At 39.2% G+C, this 21,369-nt stretch overlaps 1 protein-coding gene across 9 annotated transcripts in view; it reads right to left on the reverse strand.

Annotated features, from left to right (window-relative positions):
- Positions 1-306: 306 nt before the first annotated feature.
- Positions 307-21,369, reverse strand: part of CD44 (CD44 molecule (Indian blood group)) — a 101,276-nt gene continuing 80,213 nt past the window's right edge. For 7 of the 9 annotated variants that reach the window (XM_039537162.1, XM_039537168.1, XM_039537166.1 and 4 more), the window contains 7 exons: positions 19,580-19,759; positions 17,242-17,412; positions 15,982-16,161; positions 14,687-14,866; positions 10,316-10,414; positions 8,425-8,503; positions 307-4,113 (listed from right to left, as the gene is read on the reverse strand). In XM_039537162.1, coding sequence (XP_039393096.1) covers positions 3,897-4,113; positions 8,425-8,503; positions 10,316-10,414; positions 14,687-14,866; positions 15,982-16,161; positions 17,242-17,412; positions 19,580-19,759 — 1,106 coding nt within the window. In that variant the 3' untranslated portion in view covers positions 307-3,896. The remainder of the gene's footprint in view (positions 4,114-8,424; positions 8,504-10,315; positions 10,415-14,686; positions 14,867-15,981; positions 16,162-17,241; positions 17,413-19,579; positions 19,760-21,369) is intronic. The other 2 variants (XM_039537161.1, XM_039537165.1) reach the window with 2 other exon arrangements.

Genomic DNA, 21,369 nt, shown 5'->3' on the forward strand with positions numbered 1-21,369 from the left:
GCTTAGATACCGCGGGATCCACAGTGCACTATGTCGATGGGAGACACTCTCCTGTCGACTCCCCTTACTCTTCTCATTCTGATGGAGTACCAGAGTCAATAGGAGAGCGATCTGTGGTCAATTTAATGGGTCTTCACTAGACCCGCTAAATCAATCGCCACAGTGTTGATCCCTGATAAATGTAGACAAGCCCTAAGTCTCCTGGGTCTCACAACTAATTCTAAGAGGGAAATAGTTACTTTCCTGGAGCCATAGAAAGGTTAATTAAGGGGGGAGTCTCTGTCTCTGCACAGCTCCATTATTCTGTGGTAATCAGGGCCCTGGTAATGATCTCTTTGGAAGTCTCCATCAGCATGCTAAATCCTTCCAAGCTATTTAATACAGGGGTAGGTTCTTGTTACTGTCAAATTACACACAAAAAACATCCCTGAGATGCCAGAAAAAACATAAAAATATCATACTGGAATTCTGATTCCCACAGACGTTGTGGAAAATATTTAAAACACTCCCTTACCATAAAGCGTTTTAACATAATGTAACCCTTCTCACTTCTCTGCTTCAATAAACCATTCTTTATAAATCATCCAGAAAACATGGGTGAAATCATTGATCAGAATGAGAGCGATTATAGTCACCTCTCACTCTTCATACACTCGGTGCTTTGGATAACCTTTCCATGTAAATTCAAGTATTGGCTATATTTCTTATTTTCAGCATTGTCTGAGGTAATTGAACACCATATGCTGCTTACAAGGTTGCCCTAAACTTTGCTTTTTAAACCTGTCTCACTGGAAAATTAAGTGGTGCCAGCAAAAAATATTTGGGCCCATGCACACACCAAATCGCTCTAAGTTAGTGGTGTGACACAGATGTAAGGGCTTGATTCCATTAGGTGCTGAGCCCCCTCAACGGCCACTGACTTCAATGGGAGGTCAGCATCTTACAGGATTCAGCTCTAGGTGAGATGAGAATTAGACTCATCATCCAATTTCTAGAGACGCCAAACCACCCATTTCAACTGCCAAGCTGAGCTTTTTCCCCAGATGAATGAATGCTTGGAAACCCCACACACAATGTTAGTAAAGCATGCAAGAGTACAGGGAGTTTCAGCTGGGTGTAGCCTAGGGTTTACAACCATGTAAATAGACCTGTGGCTCACTGGTACAAAGCAAAACAAAAAAAAACCCAAACCCCTAGCTTATAATAATGCCAGTCTTATCTTTTCCCTTAATTTAGAATCAAATTTATTTTTGGAAGCTCAATTTACTTTTTTTCCATGTCTCTGGTTAAAATTTTGAGATGATTCCTTCTTCCTTCTAATTAATCAGTTAATAAATATACAAATATATCAAGGGTGCTCTGTAATAAACAAAAAAAGTCCCCAAACAATAAAAACCCCACCTCAGTACAAACAATTGTTATATGCATGAAATGACAATCTAGTTTTGAAACTATAATGCAAATTAATTACACATGTGGCACATGACATCTAATATGAATCACTTTTGCATATATAAAATAATGGCACTGCTTCTGTAGTAGAGATTTTATGCCACCTTATCAAAAAAATAAAAAAGCAAACCTCCAAAGAAGTCAAGTCTTGATGTCCTTGCCATTAGATACTAAAATTGAGTAATCTGGGAAGGAAATGGCAGATTTCCCCTTTAAATATCTAAATAGGTATACTCCTCTTTAGAGTAAGAATTCGAATGTGTAACATGCCAAAGCCTGTACTTAAAGAGGTCTTTGTAGAGACCCTATGTTCAGCTAGGATTCAAGAGGTGAATAGGCCTTGTTCTGACTCTCTGCTTTGATCAAATTTTATGCACAGTGCCCATTTAAATGCATCCTTCAAGAGACCATTCCGATTTACAATGGCTGATGGAAAACACTGTCAAAACCTACTTCAGGAATGAAAAATGCCTGAAGGAAACAAATATCCCACAGCATAAGTGAGTTATGTATGTTCATGATGGGATGAGAATGTTGACATTGGACCGTATTTACTGATGATGTAAACAGGTATAACTCCATTGACTTCAAAGCGTATGATCAAATACAGCCCACGAACATGTGACTTTCTATATATGAAACATCCCTGTTCAGTGGGCCAGCACATATGCCACTTAAGCAGTCAAATTAAGTCATGCTTTGCTGGCCCTCTTGCACAAGGGTGAATTTCACCCATGGCAATCTGCCTGAGAATGTTACCGAGTTACAGTATGTCATTAAACACTTATGGAGAGCTGCTAAAGATCTACATTGAGAAACACAACCTCAGCAATTTCATGCACAGTGGTATGAATAAAGCACAATATTAGACAATTCTAGCTGAAATTTTAACTGCTGAAGTTTCTTCAAAAAGGAAATTAAAATAAATGACTCTAGTGGGCTCTTCTCAGTTCATTAAGGATCCATGGTCAGTGAATGGGACTATTTTGCTTAACTGACTAAACATTTAACAGTTCCCATCCCATGGTGCATAGGGTCCTCATTAATTATAATTACATAATGAATTGTTTTTACTTAGATTTTTCATTAAAGTGAAGTTGGATAGACTATTGCTGGTAATTCGATTTCTTGCTGATAATATATACAATCAATTCAGTGTACGTTACTGCACGCCATCTTAGTTTACACAAATACTTTACATAAATGGGATGTACAAAGGGGAGGGAAGCATGTGTCAGTGCAGCTGCAGCTATTTTATGTTGTTGGAATAGTTTTCTTTCATTTTCTTTGATCTTTATGCAGTTTTCCAACTTCTTGTTTCAACAAGTGAACAATATTTCTCTTGGCATTTTTAATAATCAGAGTTTAAACAAAAAGATGGTGGAAGTAGAATCCAAAAGAGAACATCACATAATTTTAATTTGACTGTTAAAATATCAGCAAGATAGTGTAACATGCAACCATTACGGGAAAAAACAGGTTGTGCTAAGCTCAACATCTTATGATAAATCTGAGAGCAGGGATAGATAGAGCCCTATTCTGCAAGAAACAAAATATTGCCATCTTATTTGATCATTTCCTACTGCTAGGTTTTGAAATATGTCTTTGAGTTGTGGTCACTGCATTTATTTGTCAACTTAACTAACAAGTAGGGAACATACTCAAAATATGATTGATGGGGGGGAACAGCAACAGACAGTTTTGAAACTGAAGGATAACTGCACAGATTGTTAAGATAATAAAGAATAGAAGTTTATTATGTATCAGCTCAAGTTTTCATGTCTTTTCCCACTTGCCCCAATAAAAATTATTGACATTATATATCCATGGGCATTTAAAAAATAGAGATAAATAGTTTTGTCCTTTGGGGTTCTCTCATTGTAGCCCTAGTTGTAATCTAAGATGTAATCTAAAATGTCACAGTTTGCCTATACCAGCAGATCCTGAATGTACCTGACAAACTCCGCAGGGCTGAAAGGTGATTTTAAAAGACTCTAGGGTAATATAAACTCTACAGAAGCCTTTTTTTCTTTAACTCTATTTCTCTCTAGATGTTTATTCCTCACTTATGCTCATACTATGTAAATTTAGTATCATAAATGCCTTTGAGATGGAGTGACTAGATATTTCTGTATATCCACTTAGTGAAGGTGCCTCAACTGGAGAAAATATGATTTCAACTAACATCCCTCCTTACATATAAGTGTCTTCCAGGAAGGAAATGGGAACTGCCAAATTTATGCAAGTCTCAGGCGCTTATATCAGAAAGCAATGTCAATTTTTTAAAATTTGGACCTGATTTTTAAAAATATTAAAAAGAATAAAATGTATGCTTAATTATGCTCAAAAGACATCAGTAGCACATTGCATCTGTGAGTTCCAGGCCCAGTTCCATGTGATTTTGATTTCCCCAACTCTCGATCTACAAGATGAACCAACTCTAATTACATCCCAGTCTTCATGGTAGCCTCTTGCTGATTTTTCGTTTCGTCTGTGGTCAGGAATTCATCACATGATCCTGTTCGATTATCTGGCTGTTCTGTATGTATCAAGTGCACCATTTCTTGAGATTTGCTGGCTTCTCCATTCAGTCCACCCATCTTCTTGTCTGACACTGACCCTTTGCCATTGTTAATCACTAGCTTTTTCTTCTGCCCACATCTAGTAAAAATAAGCAACACAAATGGAGATTATGGAACTGGGAAGCACAATATACAGAGTAGATTTTCTAGAAAGGGGGCAAAGGAAATAAAACTTGAGTCTATCAATGGAGAAAAGCTCAAATATAATACATAAAGCTTTTGTCTTTAGTGGATATATTAAGTTTTTCAGGTGGGATATCCAAAAGTATCCTTCACTGCCCTTATTCTGCTCCCATTGACTTAAGTGGGAACACAGTTCTTTGGAAAATCCCATCCTTCATATGTTGCTCAGTTATTTTTAGAACTAGGTCTGAAGGTTCAACATTTGGAACTGGTAATATTTGGATCCAGGGTTCCAACCTATCTCCAGTTATCCCAGAGGGTAAGAGTAAGATGGACTGAGTGCCAGAGGGTCACTTTTCTCATCACTTTTCTCTTCTGTTCTCTTTATAGTGTGTCAGGACTAGAACTATGCGGACAGTTGTGGAAGGGGTCACAATACTATCATCAACAGTTTGGCTTGTTAAAGGCTATATTGAGGATGGAAAATAAAGACTGGGCTTAGCTATTATGCCTCAGATTCTCAGCTGCATCCTAGATACAGCTATAGATGAGGTCACAAATAAGTTATCTGAGGCTTTCTGATCCTGCGACTGGTTCTATGCTGACCAATCCCTCATGTAGTTCTGAACAGCCTTAGTACAGCTACAAATTATACCTGCTGACTATGCCCCCAAGAGATTGATATGTCAGCTGACATGCATTATAATGCATCAGCACTCTGGAAAAAGGGGGTGGGAACAGCCACTGCTTCCCCCTAACACACCCTGTGTTATGCTGTAGGAGGAGAAGTAGCATAGACGCTAGCTGTGCTGGTTCTATACCATTCAGGGATATCTCAGGGAGCTGGTTAAACTGGCTTTGTGGTTATGTTGCATAGTTAAATGTAATTAATTAAAGACATACACATGCAGCACTATTCTTTGAAAACAACTAAAGTGTTTATGCAAACGTGTTTTAAAATGCTTCCTGCTTTGGCTAAGTGAATTCCATTTGAACTACTAATTTGGCAGTTAAATTATTTCTCCATCTTTAGTTTGATCCAAGTATATATATTTTTTGCCAGACAGACATACAACAGCTGTTTTAGCCAATGTGACTGAGAGCAGATCCACCTTGTCTCAATTTGCTATGTTTACATTATGCAACACATGTGAGCAAATTCAGCCCTGAATTACACCCACACAACACCAATAGAGAAAATACTACACAGTAATGGGGTTCCATGGGATATGAGGCAGAACATAATTTCTTTCCAAAATGATATCTAAAATGTGCTGCATTTCATCATGGATTGTGGACAGAAGGACCATTCACAATCCATGAATATTGTGGAGAGGCTATTCAGACTAGAAAGGTGGATTCTTTACATAAAATATTCATTCATTTTGTTGGGGCTCCACAAGTCATGCTGGGCCTTGGGTCACACTATTTCAAAATATAACCCAGATAGGAATTGTGAAAAAGGGAAAATTTAAATTATAAGATCAAGCTATTCCCTATTCATCAAAATGATCTACTTTGGTTGGAATTTCTAAGACATTCTGTGGCACATAAACCTCCCAACTAAAGAGGCTCAGTCAAACATTTTGGTGCTTTAGGCAAGTCAAAGTTTTCTTGTGAAAATTGGATTCTGAAGCATTAAAATATATACTTCCTGACCACTCTGTATGAGGAGAATGAAACTATATGTGATTGGTTGGTTAAAGTTCAAGTAAGTATTGGAAACACATTATAACTTAGCTGGTCATTTAAAAATGTGTGTGAAAGCCTTCCAAATTCTACTTTCTAACTCCCTAACAACCCTCTCACAAAACCTTCAGTTTACTCCATCCTGCTTTTCAGCAAAGATCTCACAACAAAGTTGCTATTGTGAGATCATGAATTACTATTTTCATATTTCTAAGACTTATAATTTTTTAGAAAATATTCTACAGTATGCTTATTAGGTAGTATAAATTACTGTAAGTAATTAACACTAATTTACACTTGTCAAATAGATGAGCAAAAAGTTACCCATGGTTTTTAAAAAAAAACAACCCTGAATTTATTAATTTAAGGCCTGATCCAGTGTCCCTTAAAGTCAATGGAAAGATTCCCCTTCACTTCAATGGGTGTTGGAGCAGACCTCTACCTCCTACTTCACAAAATTTGCCTCCTAGTCAGTACAAATTAGCAGGTGTGTGTGTGTGCGCGCGCGCACCTAGCATTATGCTGTATGTATAATTTAACTCCCTGAATTTCAAAGTAAAAATATGTTTTCAATTTTAAAAAGTAGTTAATAATGTATAACTTCCAGATTGTTTAATTTCTGGACAGAATCTGTCTGTATTTGATCATGACTGGACCTGGCTGTTTATATGGTGATTTGTGGGTGGAGGGAAACGGGGAGGAGAAGAAGACTCAGCTTTGTAGACATAGCAGAGTGATACAATTCAATAAACCATAACATTCACACTCTAATTCCTAGATCACCTAACAAGAGGGAGGTTGTAGATTCTTGTGTGTTTTACCTTGTGTGACTGATAGTTTAGAGTAGCAGTTTCTCTAGACTATCAAAGGAGCACACTTAATGTGGATATAGTCATAGGTCCATAACCTCAGCCAGTGTAAATCAGCACCACCTCTGTTGACTTGAACAGTATCATTTTACATCAGCTGAGGACCTGGCCCACAAATCACAGTCTGAGTTCACCCAATTTGCACTTCCCCGCTTCACATAAGCCTGCTTTAATTTGGGGGAGGATCTAATCAAGGGTTCCCTCTCTCCAGCTTTAATTTCCACTATGGTATGCTGCTAGTGGAGATCACATTTAAATGGCCAGCCTGGCTCTGTCTCCTCCCTTTTAAGCAACACTCACTTTCTTGGGCATGCAGGCACCAGAGGTGAGGGAATCACTGCTTTTAAAGATGGCCAGTGGAATTAAATGTAGCCCATTGTGTACTATGACAAAAGTGTATGAGAATATTTGCACTGATGGAAAGTTCAAGTTTAAAATAAAAGTGGCAATCTGTTACCAACAAATAATAGTAAACCTCAGAACAGCTATTAATAAGAGAAGAAAGACAGTCTTGTGTTTAGGATTTTGAGTAAGGAGACCTGGTTTCCACAGACTTCCTGGTTAAACTTGGGTAAGTCATGTGACCTTTTGGTGCCTCAGTTTCCCCATCTGTAAATGGGGGCAAATAGCATTTATCTATCTCACAGTAGTATTGTGAGGATATTTTCCCTAATGTTTGTAAAAGAGCCTCATACAGAAGGTGCTGTAGAAATGACACTATAAGCTAAGAGAACAGGGAAGAAAAGTAGTGAACTTGACACTGCCAAGGAATATTCTGAATACTTAAAAGATTTCTGCTAAATTAAACCCTTTGCTTACTACAGGGTTTCCCTCAACCAATCCTAAAGCAAAGGTCAAAACTGTGGCTTATGTCAGCCAAGATCCAAAGGACCACCTTCTCCCCCTCCCAATTCAATTCTTCCCTCAATTCCAGCCTTCTAACTAAAGAGCCATTCCTCCAGTCATCAGCACCAGCTTCAAATGCCCCACAGCAGAACCCTTTTATAGTCTGCTGGAGGGACTGGGGAATTGCTTCTCTGCAGCTGATCCAGCTAGGCTCACTGCAAACTCCTGCTATCAGGATTGGCAGCTGTGACCCTTCCTTTAGCTAGTGGGAGCCAGTGAATCCTGTCTCTACAGTCCTCTGGATGGGGTGTATACAGCTTATCACACAGAGTAATTGTACTCTTGTGGCCTATGCAACACACACAGTGGGTTTATATTTAGTTAACCTGGGGACCACCTTGTTATTTACTGTATGTGCTTCTGTTCACATCCATCTAGCATATTATTAACTTTCATTGACCTCAGAGGAAGCAGGATCAGGCCATTAGTATGTAAAACACAGAGAGAAATTATTCCCTTACTCTGCCATGCATAAGTTCAGTTTTTGTTACTGTGAAAACGAACAACAATAATGACCCATTCACCCACTGATATCAATAGGGCTCCACATAAGTGCAAGGGTTCACTGCACAGCGCTCAGCACAGGACCAGAGCCTCAAACCTCAGCAATGTCTGATAACTACTGTTTATTACAAAAGAAGAGGTGTGCTGTTCACAGAGAGTGCCATTTTGGCAGAAACTCTTCTCTGTGCTTTTCCAAAGCTACCAGAAGCTTCATAGCTCTCCCAACAATAAAGACAGCAAGGCAGCATGTTCTCCAGCAATGACCTCCTCTAACCAAAGCTAGAAATGGGCTTCCTTACCTGCTCCGACTGTTGACAGCAATGCAGACTGCCAGAATCAATGCCAGTGCCAGAAGAGAAGCCACTATGATCAGCCATTCTGTGGGTGGAATTGGGAAATAATTTAGCTTCTATTCTAATTTGCAGTTTGACACAATAGCAGGAACTTGGACACTTTTGCAGTTGTTTACAATACACCTCTCCCATTACTGTCAGAGTTTTCTTTAATATGCAAGAATGTAAATATAATATGGTGCTAACACAAGAGTGTAAGTAAAACTGTGCTAAGACATTACTGATAGTTACACTGAGCATGTGAATGAGAAATACATTTAATTATGTTGAATGTCAAATTAAACGAAACTGTCGCTGAATGTTAACATGTGGAAACTCTATACTGTGAGACAGTGATTGGGCCTATAGCGGGGGAAAGGATTTGCATTAGTCATTTACTTCTTCAGTGAGAGAGAGAGAGGCCTGGTTTTGAGATATCTGAAACAATATGCAAATAGAGGTGACTTAAAAGCAAAGTGGAAGGTCTACATTTTTCTTCATTTTGCCATTTAAACAGATCCTAAACCTTTAAAGCAGAGGTGGGACCCTCCTGCCCGGCCCCTGAGCTCCTGGCCCAGGAGGCTCGCCCCCAGCCCCTCCCCTGCTGTTCCCCCTCTTCCACCGCCTCAGCTTGCCACGCTGCCAGCACAATGCTCTGGGCGGCTGCGAGCTCTTGGGGCAGCGCAGCTGCAGAGCCCGGCCTGACCTGGTGCTCTGTGCTGCGCAGTGGCGTGGCTGGCTCCATCCGGGCAGTGTGGCTGTAGCGCTGCCAGCCACTGGTGCTCCAGGCAGCGTGGTAAGGGGGCAGGGAGTGGAGGGGTTGGATAGAGGGCAGGGGAGTTCGGGGTGGTGGTCAGGGGGTGGGGGTGGTCCGAGGGCAGGGAACAGGGTTGAATGAGGGCAGGAGTCCCGGGGGGGCAGCCAAGAATGGGGGGGAGGTTGGATTGGGTGGTGGGGGGCAGTCAGGGACTGAGGTTCTGGGGGCTGTCAGGGGATGGGGGGGGTAGATGGGGCAGGGGCCCTGCGGGGGCTGGCAGGGAATGGAGGGATTGATTGGATGGGGCAGAAGTCCGGAGGGGTGGCCATCGGGGCGAGAAGCAGGGGGGATTGGATAGGGGGCAGCGCCGGGCCACGCCTGGCTGTTTGGGGAGGCACAGCCTCCACTAACCAGCCCTCCATACAGTTTCCAAAACTCGATGTGGGCCTGAGGCCAAAAAGTTTGCCCACCCCTTCTTTAAAGGGACATTTTGAGGTCAACTTTGTCCTCCATTTCTGGTTTCAGAAAAACTGGCTCATACCAGCAGAAATCTGGAAACAATAGAGAAAGGCTTTTTTGTTTGTTTGTTTCCAGTTAATACATTTCCCTACACTGTTTACAATCCAAACTTTGCATCATAGAGCTACTACATGAGAACCTGACACTAACTGTAAATTCTGAGCCTGATTCTGAATTCATTTACCCAAGTGTAAATTGAGAGTAAATCAACGGAGATAAACCAATGTAAGTGAGAGCAAAATTAGGCCCAAGAGTGAAGCTACTTTTATGGGATCACTTCCATTGATATTGTGTCGGGCACGATACAATGGAGGTAGAATCTGGTATGATATCTTTCTAACACATAATCATACACATTGTAGATAATATAGTAGAAGCATCTGCGACATATGCAGAACCTCCCAGTGCTCTAGATCTCTATTTTCACCTTTCCAAGGGTCCTGAATATTTTGCTTCAGAGTTGAAGAACTGAATGCATTGGCAGAAATGTGGATTACCTATGATCTCCTATAATAACCTCTTCATCTCCATTTCTTTAATTCTGTGATCAGACTGTCAAAGGCAATGGCTTGAGATACCAACCTGGTATTTGGGCTGATCTTGGCTGTGAAGTTATGTTTGGTTCTGTGACCTGTCCAGATGGATTTGCTCTTCTGCCACCATGTTTGTTACGTGTAGAACCTAGACAACAAAAACATCCATTATGACCAACAAGCCTAGAGGATATTTAACAGGCAGCTATAGACTACAGACTTGCCCTTTCACAAAAGGATGATATGACTACAAAGTTCACCTTGAGTCCAGAAAGAAGACGTTTGCACTTCAAAATCTCATACTAAAGTAGCATAGAAAAATGTTGCACAGCCCACAGATCTTCAAAACACGTTCATAATCAGTATAACTAAGGCTGGCCTTGTTATCTTGAATAATATGATTCCTTTTTCTCAACAATAGCATCTTGTTGTTTTGGGGCAGTTTTCACTTTTTATCATGCTACTGTTTCATGGGTTAAAATGTGAAGCTGGTCAGAAAATTTCCACTCAAAAATGCTGTTTCATCGAAATAAAAATGTTTTGCAGAAAGGTATTGATTTTGATGAAATTTTTGACAGGAAGGTTTCTGAGGTTCAGGAAGGACTGTCTGGTCAATTCCCGAGAGAGAGAGAGAAAGAGAGACAGAGGGAAATTGAAAACCTCATCTTTTAAATCCAAAAATGGAGGTTTCAACACAAATTTGTTTCATGAAAACTTTCTAAAGGTTTTGTTTTCATTCCACTATGGAACAAAAACAAATCTGGAAACCTCAAATGTTCATGAAACAGAATTGTCATTTACTGTGATAGCTACTGTCATGAAGAGGTCTCAAACATCAGAATGTTATTCCTAATGGAAAGATTGTCCTCTGCACACTTGCAGATAGATCCCTTTGTCTTTTTATCACCATCATGCACCTACAACAACTATTTTCTGGCCTTATATTGGATGAGACCCTGCCCTTAAACAACCAGGGGGTATGCTGTTGAGCAACGTGTGAGGTACTCTCTCCAAATCAGGCCAAGAACGCTGTCCTCTCAGCACTCTCAAAGCCTTCTGTCTGGGGAGCAAAAGAAGAACTGGATTGACTAGGACCCAAGTGGTTCCATGATTTCACAAATCAAATGGAGTCAGCCACATAGCAATTTACTGACCAGAGTAAGTTTATAATCCATGCTATATGCGGATTTTACATTGGTATTGGTTAGCCAAAATCAGTCTGTAAGGTCACAAACATTGCTATAGTGACATCAACTGATTACATTATAGAGATAGATCCAGTGGGTTATACTTGGAGCAGGTATCTCTTTCGTGCTGAACCAGGACATCACCATGTCGGTTGGTGTTGGTTTTTTGAATGGTCCTTCTAGACCCTAGGCACTCTGTTTAGCTGCTGATATGGTTACAGTTCTCAGAAGTTTCATGTTCCAGAAGTGAAGCCTCTGGAAGACAGTTGAGTTGTGAAGTTGGATTAGGTCTGCAATTCAACCACATACCCCCACTCTGGCCTATTTCTCATTAAATAACATTTGCTGGGCCGTGCACCGATCAACTTAATTCTTGAGGATGGTAACGTCTCGGCCTCCTCTACCCTCACGTTGGTGCCTTTTTCCAGTCAAGCCACCCCGCCACACACACCTATATACCCTTTGAATTTCTCATAGATTCTCCCTTGTCTAGTTTAAACTTCCCTTCACCCTTCAAAGCACTTCACGGCTCCTCTCTGGCCAGAATCTCTGATCTCATTTCCTAATAATAGCTGGCAAACAAACAACTAAGAAGCACATTTTTCTTCTGCTGTTAACAGGCTCTTCATGAAACCTCCAGATGTTTTTATTTATGTCTGATGGACTACTTCATGCTATCTCATGGGAAATTCATAGCCCACAACAAGAACTGAGCACTGAATTTAGCATCTGGTGGAGCTGAGCTGATCTCCAAGAAAACAGACAAAGATGGTTAAACTATTACGGTGGATTGTGTACCCACAGACTTCAAGAGACATTGTTACCTGATCAGAGGCCCTAGCATGATGCTCCATCCACAAAACCCCTTTGAACTGAACCGCTAACTTTTGTATAGCAATGAAGCCCAGATATTTACTAAAGATTTTAGCTGTCTAGAACTATATTATCAACACCACAGAAATATTCACAACATTTAGGATTCAATTATGCAACTTAACATCACAGGCCCAGATTATCCCCTCCGTAGGAGACACTTGCAGGAAGTAGACAGACAGGGGTGCTAGGGACCTCTGTGAGGTTCATTTAATGACAACTTAAATTTCTTTGTGAAGAATCAAATATGTATTTGGATTTCTTCAGTGCATGGTTTCACTATCCCACTGTGGCTTTTGGGCAAAAGATCAGTCATATTTATGATGTCAGACCACAGCTGAACATGACTATAGAGGAAAAGCAAGTCAAAACATGAGGCATAGCAAACTGAGAAAAGAATTTCTTCAGAATGAGCCTTTAAATATGTTCTATTAACACGGGAAGTGAACTTTCTTTGTCATCCCATTCATGCTTTGCAGGGCCCATCTCATGAAAAAAAGACCTTCCTTCCCTCCCTCAATGTGCGCACACATTTTCCACTGTGATAGAGTTGTGATCTAGCAGTCTCTCTGCTTTGCTATGATGCCACAGCACTAAAAGAAATGGACGCACAGCATGCCAAAGCAAGGAAAATGTTGGGAAGAGGGTCTCGTGAGCTCTGTTGCTCCGCTAATATCATGTCTTTGATTCTGCTAAGCATCTAAACAGATGATCCTTGAAAGTTACCTCAGCTCCAGCTCTGTCAGATTTTACATATTCAAAAAAGAAAAGCAACCAAACATTTCTACACAGTGTCTAATGTACACACAGTAATTTAGGGAGACAGCCTAATAAAATGAGGGACTGGAAGTCGGGAGACATGAGTTCTCCTTTGAAAGTTACACATTTAAATATTACAAATAGAAAAATAAAATAGCATTTTATAAAATATAGTTATTACGTTTATAATACTTGAGGCATCTATGCTCTATAAAATTTGGCCTCTAAAGGCAGTTTTGATCTGGTTTATTTTGCTCAGTTTGTATCATGTTGTTCATTAAGATCTGAAAAGACTGAGGGCTGGGTTCTGATCTCACTTAAACCAATGTAAATAACACTGCCTCCACCAAAGCCAATGGATTTATGCCAGTGTAAAACTGGTGTGGGAAGAGAGTAACATCTAGAACATTTAATGTAACCCAGATAGAGTCCAGAAACTACAGAAACCAAATCAGTGTGTCTCCACCATAGAACCAACTCATTTTTCATATTCAAAGCTCCTTTCAAAATCAAATTAAAGAGTTTATTTGATGCAAACTCTTTTAAACTATTAATGTTTCATGACTATCTTCAAAAATACTTTGATGAGAGATGCGGTATTAACACATGTTCATATTTTTGGCTGTGTGCAAAAAATGGCTGTAGATTGTTGGACAAATTCTCTGCTGGCACGACTGCATTGACTTCTATGGAGTTATACCAACAGACAATTTGGCGCAGCATGACTGAGAAGGGATAGCATTTAGGAAAACCTTAGCCTCTGGGTTGATAATTTAAATGAAAAGTACATTTGGGCATACAGGAAAGCCTCTTAATTTTCAAATATAATTACTTGCATGTTACAACATGGAACAACAACATTCACACTGTGATCAATGCATGTTATTTCTTTATACAAACGAGCTCTATCAGAAACAAGTTTTTAAAACTGAAGCAGCTGAGAAATGAAAAGCCTATTGCTTCCTAGCACCCATAGATGCCAATAATCACTGATGAGTTACTTAACAGCAAAATTACTCCGGGGGGGGGGGGGGGGAAGAAGGGGCAGGCGGAAATGCCATACTGGAAATTCTCTTCCATTCTTTTCCGTTCATAATATCAGGAGGGTGGGGTGAGGGCTGGTTGGACTAAGTTTTACTTTGCTAGCATTCAAAATAACTGCCATTGGATGACAGAGAATAAAATGATCAGGAAGATGGAACAAAAGTGTTCTGTGTTTTGAGCCGTTAGTATAGAAAATACTATCTCCACAGCTTGACGCTGGAACACTAGCAATTGCAATCAGATGTTTCTCTGATGTTCTAGAGAGGATCCCCAGAGTTGGTGAAAGGAAGCAATGCTACTCATCTTCTCTGAGAAGAAAGATTGCTGGAAACACTAATCTTAAATTATCCCACTTCACATAGTTCTACAATTAAAACACTTTCTCTTTCATGCACATTGGTAGGAGGCTATTTTCTAGCTTTCAAAACTCCAATTAAAAGAAAAAACTTTTGGATCATAACATTTCCCCCAATACTTTACAAATTTACCTTTATATCAGGAGACATTAAAAAAGGGGTGAAGGATTAGACAAAATTATTGTAATTCACTGTTCTTACTGGTGACTGTAGAAGCTGGTCCTCTGCCATGTCCACTTTCAATGTCAGAAAAAACTCCAGGTTTATCAATGGGATTGTTTGTGGGATATTTGTCTTCATTATCCCCTCCAAGATGAATGCCAGGTGTCAGTGGATCTTTAGTTGAATCTTCATGTTTGATACCATCATTGGAGACCACTGCTGTTATGATGATGCTTGAATCAATTTTAAACTTAATATTTGTAGAACCACCTCCACCATTATTTTCCTCTTCTGGTCCTGTTGTATCTACAACAGGCCTTGATCTTTTACATTTTTATTGTATTTAGAGCATAAGAAGAGAGAGCCTTCTGCATTCTTTCACATTGTCACTGGTTTCTCAACATTTTAACCAACATCCCCTTGCTGTTATTCAGGGTTATGATTTAATTTAGAAGAGTCTCAGTGACAATGGACACAGAAGCAAGACCACCAAATAAAACAACCCAAAACAAACAAACCCAAGAGCAAGAAGCAGCCAGGAGTGATCAGGAGTGATTACAGATGCCGAGCATTGGAACTATGTCCAATAAATATGACAATTATTTTTTCTTTAGAAATTTCACTAATTTCTTTTATGTTCTTGTCCTTAAGTGATACTGCTTAGAACAGGCTTCAGTGACATAAAAGGCGCACATAATGTATGAAGGTCTGATGGAATGGCATGGAAAATTTATGATATTGCAATTATTTTGTAAAATCCTGTCCCTGATCCTCTAGACAGTGCTCTTCTATAAAGGGGTTACTGGTGAGCCACAGGAACAAGCCATCAGAAAATCTCACCCAAAACACCATCACCGCACCAGATTTATATCCCCCAATTACAAGCACACCAGAACATAAACTCAGAGATGATAGTATAAAGATTAACAGGAATGCAAGATCAAAAATGAGAGCACTTGGCATCACCAAGCTGTACAGCTTGCAAAACGATAGAGTCGCAAGAAGAATGATTATTAGGACACCTAGCATTACCTAAGAAGACAAGGAGAATAGCCCTCATGCAAGCTCATTATGTACCAATCCAACAACTCAAGGAAGAAACTCTTAACACAAAAAGAAACAAGTCAAGAATAAACTAAAATAAAAAATAATTTCACAATATTACTGAAAATTTTGATTAGCTGATTTCCTGCAATCAGGTACAATAACATGCCACAACTTACTAAGAGTTATCAATAGACCTTTAGCATATTAAAAATGGTGAAATAACAATTAAAACTGTTTCATCCAAAAAAAGAAGTAACAAGACGAAAATTTATTGTTCTTACTGGTACCTGTATGAGAAGAATCATTTTTATGTTCAGTTTCACTTGTAGGAATAATTCCAGGTAGCACATCATCCCTAGAGGTAGCTGTGAGATACTTGTCTTCATTGCCCCAGCCAGGATGAACACTGTGCAACAATGGATCTTGGGTTGAGTCTTCATGTGTGGCACCATCATTGGAGACCACAGCTGTTATAATGATGGTGAAGCAATTGGGAACTTAATAATTGCAAAAGCACTAGCCATGTTAGTCTCATCTTCACTGTTTGCCTCTATGCCTGGCCTGGCTCTTTAAAATTTCTGCTGTATTTAGAGTATCAGAGGAGAGAAGCACAGAAGGCTTTTGATCCACATTTCTCATCTTTTTAACCAACACTGTTGGATTACTGTGGCTTAACAGAACCCTAATGATAATGGACATGGAAGCCTGAGCAGGGAAAGCAGAAGTATCTACTTGTCTCTGGAACTCAGGTCTGATCTCAGCAAATGGGAGAAGCAGTCAGATAAGCTCACAAATGCAACAGCACCTCACCAAATTTATCTCCGTAAATCAGAATGTCATTAAAGCACAACAATGAGACAGAAAATATTTAGGCTGTTGGTACTATAGGATAAAAAAATGGGATTTTGGAATTACCAGGCTCTATTTTCTACATATATTTAGCAACCTGACCTGCCAAGACATTTAGGGATTTCCCTGGTTTAGGGAGCAGAGAGTCCTGTGGCACCTTATAGACTAACAGACGTATTGGAGCATGAGCTGCATCCAACGAAGTGGGTATTCACCCACGAAAGCTCATTCTCCAGTACGTCTGTTAGTCTATAAGGTGCCACAGGACTCTTTGCTGCTTTTACAGATCCAGACTAACACGGCTACCCCTCTGATACCTGGTTTAGGGGAATGCCTGGTTGTTACAGAATAAGGAGAAAGCAAAATATACGTCAAATTCAATTCAAGGCTCAGATTCACAAATACATTTTTTAATCTTATTTTCACTATTCAATTCATTCTAGTCACCACACAGAAAAAGCCAAAGGAAAGTTCAATATACAGACCCAGGAAAAAAGAGAGAAGAAAATTAAAATATAATAATTGTTGTTCAACTGATTCCATGCAATAAGGTCAAAAACACCGTCACCACACCAATGCACCTCTGTGCTGAGAATTTAGATTTCCAACAAGGTATAATAGTGAATAAATTGTATGCAGAAGAAATAATGTCTCATTACACACAGGGTGGTGAAATAAATATAATTCCTTATTCTTACTGGTATCTGTATAAGACTCATCTTCATTTTCAGGAATAAGTCCAGGTATGACATAATCCCTGGAGGTATTTGTGGGATATTTGTCTTCACTGCCCCATCCTGGTTGATTATCTGGAGGCAGTGAATCATGGGTTGAGTCTTCATATATGGCACCATCATTGGAGGTAACAGCTGTTATGACAATGGTTGAATCAGCTGTGAATTTGATATTTGCAAAAAGACTATCCACATTATTCTCATCTTCAGTTCTTTGCTCTACATTTGGCCCAAATCCTTTGCATTTCTACTGTATTTAGAGCACTAGAAGAGAGGGCCTTCTGCTTTCTTTCACGCTGTCACTGGTTTCTCAGCTTTTCAACCCATACTCTCTTGCTATTTCTCAGGGTTGCGGTTTACTTTAGACGAGTCCCAGTGACAATAGACATAGAAGCAAGACTGTTAAAATACTAAGAGCAAGTAGCAGTGACATCTTACCCTGTAATTTAGGATTGATCACAAATGCTGAACATTGGAACCATGTCCAATTAGTATGACAATGATTTTCTCTTTTGAGATTTCACTGATTCAGTATTGTGATAGTCCTTAGGTGACACTGCTTAGAACGTTTCAGTGGCATAAAAGGCACACACAACATAAGATGATATGATGGAATGAAGAATTTACGATACTCTAATTATTATGTAAAATTCATTCTCTGATCCCTTTATAGTGCTCTGCTATAAAGAGATTGTTGATGAGCCATAGGGACAATCATAGAATCATAGAATATCAGAGTTGGAAGGGACCTTATGAGGTCATCTAGTCCAACCCCCTGCTCAAAGCAGGACCAATCCCCAACTAAAGCATCCCAGCCAAGGCTTTGTCAAGCCGGGCCTTAAAAACCTCTAAGGAAGGAGATTCCACCACATCCCTAGGTAACCCATTCTAGTGCTTCACCACCCTCCTAGTGAAAAAGTTAAGCCTTCAAAAAGCTCATCTAAACCACTACCACCTCTCCAGATTTGTATTGCCGCATTGTAAGTGCACTAAAACAAACTTACTGATGAAATATAAAGGTTAATAGGTTAAGATACAAAAATGTGAGGGTTTGCCATTACCACGCTGTCAAATGATTAGTAAGACATTCAATAAGCATACTTTATGAAAGAACAAAACTTCCACTGTTCGTGGCAGAAGAGTCTCTAATAAGTATCTAATACAGAGAATCAGAATAAAAAAACTCCATCATGCCAATATCCAGGAAGAGAGAGAGTAGTGAGAATAGCAATTATTAAAACATCTAGCACTATCTATGGATATCTGGCAAATTCTCCTTGGTTCACATCGTGAAACCTTATTATGAAATATTTTATTTGAGAACTGTGCAGAAGAAATAATATCTCATTTCACAGAGAGTGATGAGATTCATCTTCATGTTCACTATGTAGCTAATCATCCATAGTGGTATTTGTGGGATACTTGTCTTTACTGTCCCATCCTGGATCCATATGGGTGAGTATACTATGGGATGAGTCTTCACATTTGTCTTCACGTTTGGCACCATCACTGGCAATGGCAACTTTTATGATGATGGTTGAAGATGAACTTAATATTTGCAGAATATTCTCATCTTCAGCTCTACATTTGGCCATTAAGTTTTATATTTCTACTGTATTAAGTTTGTAGGAGAAGAAAATCAGAGACCCTCTATTTTGTTCCACATTATCATCGGTGTTCTCAACTTTTAACCAACACCATCTGGCTGATTGGGCACTATGATTTGGCTGAACTTATCCATGCTGATAACATAAATAGATGTCTTAGCAAGAAAAGATATAGCAGCAGCAAGTTGCCTCTGTAATCCAAGTCTTATCTCAGTTACTGAGTTTGAGGACTGACCATTAATATGATAGTGACCAATAATTTTCTCTTTTGGGATTTCACTTTTATCTATACGTTACGTGTGAATCTTGCTTTTCATTATTCAGCAAGCTTTAATCAACATAGTCAGAGAAAACCCCAATACATCAGCTCAGAAAAATGCAAACAAGAAATCACAACCTAGGAAATTTTAGATTCCATGCTAATGATCACAGTCCCACTCTAAATCAAATTTTGTCAATAGACTTTCAATAGAGTATCATAATGAAATTACACAGATGTAGAAGTAGTGTTATTCCTTCCAAATAGGGAGTAAATGGAGTATAGGGTGGGATTTTGAAAAGTATTCAGCATTGGTCAAATTCTTCTCCTGTCAAAATAAATAGTAAAACTCCTACTGATTTCAATGAGAGCAGATTTAGGTCAATGCCGAGTGCTTTTGAAATTCTCACGCATAATTAATTATTCTTTCTGGTACCTGTATGAGAAGATTCCTTTTCCTGATCATTTTCACTTGGAGGAATAATTCCAGGCAGCACATCATCCCTAGTGACATTTGTGGGATACTTCTCTGCATTGCTCCAACCAGGATGAACGGTATGCAGTAGTGGATCTTGGGTTGAGTCTTCATGTTTGGCCTCACCATTGGAGACCATAGCTATTATGATGGTGGTGAAGCAATTGTGAAATTAATACACACAGAACCACTCTTTATATTATTCTCTTCTTCAGTTCTCTGTACAACAGGCCTTGTCCTTTCATATAGCTACTACACTCAGTAGCATAGAAAGGGCATAAAGGTTTTGCTCCTCTTTATTATCTCAGTTCAGACATCAACAGACATCAACAGAACTTAAATTCACACTTCTTCTGACTCAAGACACATTAGTAGTTTTCTAAATCTTTTTACCAGCACTGTACTATTTTTCAAGACTGTGCGTTGGCTGACCATAAACGCAGTGAAAATGGGCACAGAAGCAAGAACAACAAAGAAGCTGCAAGAATTTGGTCCCATAATTCAGGTTTGATCAGACACTCAGAATGAGGATTATGTCTCATTTACAACTATTAATTTTCTCTTTCAAGATTTCACTGTTTCATTTAGTTATACTCCCTCCAGACAAGTAGAGTCTGACCATGGGTGGGAGCAAACCTGCTTCTGTAACATAAAGGGCACATAACAACATATAAGAAAATGATGGAATGAAATCGGCAATATTTAATTTGATATTCCTGCTGTATTTAGGTGGTGTTGCACCAAACACGTCATCATGTGCAACTACTCACATATTCAAAGTTAAGAATGTTCTTAAGTGTTTGCTGAATTGGTGCTTTAGAGCATAAGAACAGAAAAGCAGAGAGGACTTTCTATTTTCTATAACATTATCACTGGCCATGTTCCTGTTCAGGGGCAATGTTTTCAACAGAAATCCTCTGAAAACAGAGGTAAAAGCAACAGTGAGAAGAGAAGAAATAGCAGCATCAGCTTGCCTTTGTAACTCAGTTTGATCTCAGTTACATGGCATGAAGACTGAATCACAAGTATGGCAGGGAAGAATAATTTTCTTTTTGGAGGATTTCAGTGCTTTATATACATTACAGTGCTTGTCTCCAGAAAGGCAGATTCTGATAATTGAGACAGGCCATTTCATTTCAATTTTCTCAAATATATGAGTTATTTGTAAGTATTATCTGAATTGTTTGAACTAATCCTATTCAGATTACAGTTTGTTTTGTTGATATGCTCAGGGTTTAACTGATCACCATATTTGGGGTCAGGAAGAAATTTTCCCTCAGGTCAGATTGGCAGTGACTCCAAGAGTTTTTCACCTTCCTCTGCAGCATGGGGCACGGGTCACTTTTGGTTTAAAATAGAGTAAACAGTAGATTCTTTATAACTTTAAGTTTTTAAATCATGATTTGAGGACTTCAGTAATGTAGCCAGAGGTTATGGGTCTATTACAGGATTGGATGGATGAAGTTCTGTGGCCTGCGATGTTCAGGAGGTCAAACAAGATGATCATGATGGTCTTTTCTGGCCTTAAAGTCTATGGATCTATGAAATGTTTGTGAATATCAAACCACATAACACAAAAAAATTCGTCAATAATCAATAGCTATAAATCACATGGTGTTCTGTTTCCAGGGTGGATCACAGAAACTTTCAAATGAATAGCAAGTAATAAATGTCCAGTGGGGATTTTCAGGTGAATAATTATTAGTGCTAATATTTGTTAGTCCTGTTTTATTCTATTCTGCAAGCACAGA

The sequence above is a fragment of the Mauremys reevesii genome, linkage group 4 (assembly GCF_016161935.1).
Source record: "Mauremys reevesii isolate NIE-2019 linkage group 4, ASM1616193v1, whole genome shotgun sequence".
Taxonomy (NCBI): domain Eukaryota; kingdom Metazoa; phylum Chordata; order Testudines; family Geoemydidae; genus Mauremys; species Mauremys reevesii.